General features: G+C 39.5%; 1 protein-coding gene across 1 annotated transcript in view; it reads left to right on the top strand.

The window, feature by feature from the left end:
* The window catches only part of LOC125033559 (neuronal acetylcholine receptor subunit alpha-6-like), a 7,882-nt gene that overhangs the window by 582 nt on the left and 2,300 nt on the right, over positions 1-5,000 (top strand). Inside the window, exons 2-5 of the mRNA XM_047625166.1 lie at positions 2,701-2,881; positions 3,265-3,374; positions 3,863-4,079; positions 4,543-4,720. Coding sequence (XP_047481122.1) covers positions 2,831-2,881; positions 3,265-3,374; positions 3,863-4,079; positions 4,543-4,720 — 556 coding nt within the window. The 5' untranslated portion in view covers positions 2,701-2,830. The remainder of the gene's footprint in view (positions 1-2,700; positions 2,882-3,264; positions 3,375-3,862; positions 4,080-4,542; positions 4,721-5,000) is intronic.

Raw genomic sequence — 5,000 nt, 5'->3', positions numbered from 1 at the left:
CAACATATACCAATACACATATAAAACCTTCAAAAAACACCTGAGCTCTATACGTTGGCTTCCTCCAAGACAGTGAGTGAGCGAAGCATTCAAAGCAGAGTTTATCCCATGAAAAGAAACGTGCCAAAGCAGAAACGAAGCAAAAAAAAAAAAAAAAAAAAAAAAGCGTTTTGGCTTTGCATTTATTGAGACAGTGTTTCTATTTCTTTGTCTGCGCCTTTTTTTGTTTGCGTTCAGTCCTCTGGCAATGGAACGACACTTTTACCCAAGTAACTGAGTGGTTGTATGAACGTGGCTTAGCACCAGGCATGTTGGTCATTATTAAGCATTAGCATAGCTGGCAAATACCTAGATTGGAGGAAATATGCGTTTCCTAATCAACTCAAAAGAGTAACCACGTCACCAAGATGGCAGCATAAAAGACTTGAAAGGGAGAGTCACAGAGTGATTCCCAGATACTTAGAAGGCCTTTTCAGGATGCTTCTTGGAACAAGTGGAGTACTTTATACTCAAAATCGACTTTGCTGGCAAAAAAGTTATCAAGAATTCCGCAGAACCAAACGTTATTTGTGACATGATGGTAGTGAAAAAAAGAGAATGTTCTACGGTAACTTTTGATAAGATTCAGCTTAATCCTCCAAGTTTTGAGTTGTTTAAATAGGTCATGATGTATGGACCTACGGGGCGTATATATATATATATATATATATATATATATATATATATATATATATATATATATATATATATTGATCTCATTTGCCTTAACCTTTGGTTCTTTTATTTTTGGTATACTCTGGGATATAGATTATCTCAGGCTTATTAAAAACAATACTATATTTTCATAATCATATTGGTCAGTATGTACATATCACAAATACACTGAAACAGACGGTAGGCATTCGTCAGGAGTGCCGTCAGTGAGGTGTTGGCGGGCGAAGGAATCAAGTCTCCAGGTCAAAACTGTCATGCACCTGAGAAGAATAGCCCAGATAAATCAAGACAGCCACAGGTAGAGCAGGCTGCAGCTATCAGTTACTCGGCTCAAATAGAGGCTGCAGTAAATAGCTCAAGTTAAAATAGTTCTATTCCTCATTTAATTTTCACCATATCACTTCACAGCACTTCACTTCACTGTATTTAGTTTATCTCACCATTCACCCATTGTTGAATATTATATATATATACATATATATACATATATACACACACACACATATATATACACACACAAGATATACAAGAGAATAACTTACAATGTGTTCAGATGTGGAGCTCGGAGTAGAGTGGCAAACCATAGAATGGCAACCACCGACGATGGTTGACATGTGGCTTTGGTGGGGTCGAAACTGCCATCCGAACGGTGGAGGCGAACCAAAGGGACACTTCCACCTCACACACACACACCATACACGCACAACACACGTACAATTATGCACAAAACAAGAGATAGTGAAACCATCACTAAACACCAAAAACCCTTTACATATATATATTACACATGTATATATGTGTGTATGTGTGTGTGTGTGTATGTGTGTGTGTGTGTGTGATAAACAATATATGCCTCTCTCTCTATATATATATGTATATATGTGTGTGTGTGTGTGTGTGTGTGTGTGTGTGTGTGTGTGTGTGTGTGTGTGTGTGTGTGTGTGTTTGTGTATATATATATGTACATGGATACATACATATGTATATATATATATATATATATATGTATATATGTATATACAGGTCCTTTGATGGACCCCCCTATACCATTTTAGGCATGATTAAAAAATCATACACGATTTATTGAAAATTCAATTAACTCAAATGGGCTGCAGCAAATATTTCTTTGTGTATGTACAAAAAGCAATTTAGAGTAAACAAAAGTTAAAGGAAGGTGCACTTCATACGGTTTGATGGTGATACTTGAGTGTACTGTGTGGAATAAAGTGTTCGATAGTTTTTTCCCTACCTCACCCTATCCCTGGCAGTGCATTCAGCAGCCAATCAGCATTTATGAGGATTAATGACGTCATCAGCTAAAGTCCCAACGCGTTGAGATTTTGTACTCTACCAAAGACGCCTTTAGTCTACACCAAGGTACCTTAACGCATCCTAGTGAAAATCCTAGTTGGCAGCTTCCGAGCCAAGCCCCGCCTCTTCGCCTTTATTCATGGAAAACATTTTATTTTTTCTTGGTTTCTTTACTGGTTATTTTTTACCATTATTATTACTGAACCATTTTCAAAGAAAATACACTGAAAAATACTTGTTTAGCCGGTAAGAGTGTGCAATGATATATCAGATATAGCTAGATACACAATTATTTGTATAGTTTCTCGATATTGTTATAATGAACAAAACAAAACAAAAAAATCCCCATTTTTAAATGGGAACTTATTCGGGAAAAAGTTGATGTGCGTGTGTGTGTGTGTGTGTGTGTATACACAAGGGCTGTACCCTCCCTACATTGTTCTGTAAAAAAGGAGAGCAAATATTTTCGTAACTCGAGGGCAATGGAGTCGACTAAGGATAGGTGTTACCCTGGGTATTTAATGCATACATCTCACACAAGAATACGTTTTCTCCCTCGCGAACACACCAGGAAAGTTATGTTTATATTTATTATCTTTATAATTAAGAGCTTCACCTTGCTTGCTTTGATCCTTCTCAAAATAACCATCCTCTTCACTCTCTCGGGCGGGTCAGACGTGCCTAATTACAGCATGAACGAAAAACTACGTAAGAAATTGCTCAAAGACTATGACAAGTTGGCCCTGCCGCACCGAGACCAGAACGGAACCACGGCGGTTGAGTTTGGACTCATCATAACGGCATAATGGTCGACGAAGTGAAGCAGATCTTAATTGTCAATGCCTGGACGATGTTGGTGAGTCACAGGGAGTTCTCTGGTGTCCACTTTTTAAGGCGTAAGAATATTTTTATGTTAGTGTCCGGTTACATGTTTGTATGTTATATATATATATATATATATATATATATATACATATATATACATATATATATATATATATATATATATATATCCAGGTTAAGCTGCTTTATTTAAGAATTGCGAAACGAGATGAATTCAATGCCTGTACTAAGCAATAAGCATTCAAAAATGTTGAGAGTAATATCACAGTGGAATGTATGTGGCTGTGTGCATATTCAGCTTAAAAGAAATGCAGCCAATCTTGGAAAAAAAAATTACAAGCTCGCGCATGAAAGCAATGGTTCAAGGAAATAGCTGTCGTCACGATCTGTCCTCAGCGATGGCAAGATCCGAGACTCGAGTGGGACTACAAGGACTACGGAGGCCTCAAGGTGCTCCACATGGGGGACCATGAGCTCTGGCAGCCGGACATCAGCCTGTACAACAAGTGAGTCTGTCCTTGGCTTTGTTGCAGTCTTCCTTGCTGTGCTATAGTCTGTGTACTTTGTTTCTCAGCGGTGTGTGCACGTCATGCTGAGATACTGTGGAGTCAGGAAACGTCCTTTGTGGCATTAGTGTTTCACTTCATTAAAGGAGTCGGGATATAATGTTTTATGTAAAGAATGTTACTGAGTTAGAGGCTGCAAGAAAACTATATAAATTTAAGACGGGCAGAGAGAGGGGAGGGGAGAAGGAGAGAGAGAGAGAGAGAGAGAGAGAGAGAGAGAGAGAGAGAGAGAGAGAGAGAGAGAGAGAGAGAGAGAGAGAGAGAGAGAAGAACAGGAAAATAAATCCTCTACGCTTCCAAAGAAGCCCCATGAAAATATCCCTTCCCAAGGCAGCAGCGCGATAGTCAAGCGACCCTAAAAACCCAGAAACTCCCATGACCAACGTGAACTTGGGCTGTTCACCTGCTCCCTTGCTTCCTCCCCCCAGCGCCGAGCACTCGGAAGTCGACCACTACGGCAACGTGCACCTCATCGTCGACCCAGACGGGAAGGTGGTGTGGGTTCCTCCGGCCGTTTTCCGCGCAGAGTGCCCCTTGGACTTCACCTACTGGCCTTACGACACGCAGAAGTGTCAGCTGTTCTTCGGCTCCTGGACGAAAAACGGCTGGGAAATCGACGTTCAATTGTTCCATAACAGCACTAGCGTAAGTACAGATTTCAAGGAGCCGGTCTTTTCTATTTTTGTAGAAGTTATGACGTGTTTTTTTTTTTAACACAATGTACACGATGTTTTGATTCGTCAAAGGGTTTTATGAAAAATCATTGCAGTCTAAGGCCTTTTGGGTGCTTGTTCCGTTAATAAAAGGATGTATGCATACCAGGAAAATTGTGGATTAAAGCAAGCTGTGGTAGAAAAAAGACGCTACTGTAAGAGCAGTGCCTGAAACTTCACAACCTCGTGGCTTTGGATTGAATCTTCAAGACATACCATTCCTTAGAGGATGTAAGGCAAGACGCATATTGAATCCATAGCACTTGTAAAGAAACCTACAAGAGCGCTCGTAGAGACAAATTAGGTGCGTTGAAAGACCGCACAAAAAAAAGAAAAGAAAAAATCCTGACTTCCCTCAAAACATGGTCGACTTCAGCTTTTTATCCTCGTTCCAGATCTACCATGGATCCTTTCTGAAGTACTCCCACGTATGGCAGTTTGTGGATGGCAAGATGAGCCGATATGTGAGCACCTATCCGTGTTGCCCCGAACCGTACATCACCATAACGGTCGAGCTGAACATCCGCAGAGTTTCGCTCTCCTTTGCGTCCACTGTCATTGTTCCCGCGCTGGGTAAGGAAGCGCGCATGTGCATACATATAGATAGATAGATAGATAGATAGATAGATAGATAGATAGATAGACAGACAGATAGATAGATAGATAGATAGATAGATAGACAGACAAATTGATAGATAGATAGATAGATAGACAGACAAATAGATAGATAGATAGATAGATAGATAAATCGATAGATATAAATAGATAGATAGATATAGATATAGATACAGATAGATAGATATAAATATAGATAAATAGATAGATATAGATAGATAGATATAGATATAGATAG

This window comes from Penaeus chinensis, chromosome 16 (genome assembly GCF_019202785.1).
Source record: "Penaeus chinensis breed Huanghai No. 1 chromosome 16, ASM1920278v2, whole genome shotgun sequence".
In the NCBI taxonomy this organism is placed as follows: Eukaryota; Metazoa; Arthropoda; class Malacostraca; order Decapoda; family Penaeidae; genus Penaeus; species Penaeus chinensis.
This window is presented reverse-complemented; position numbering and strand designations above follow the sequence as displayed.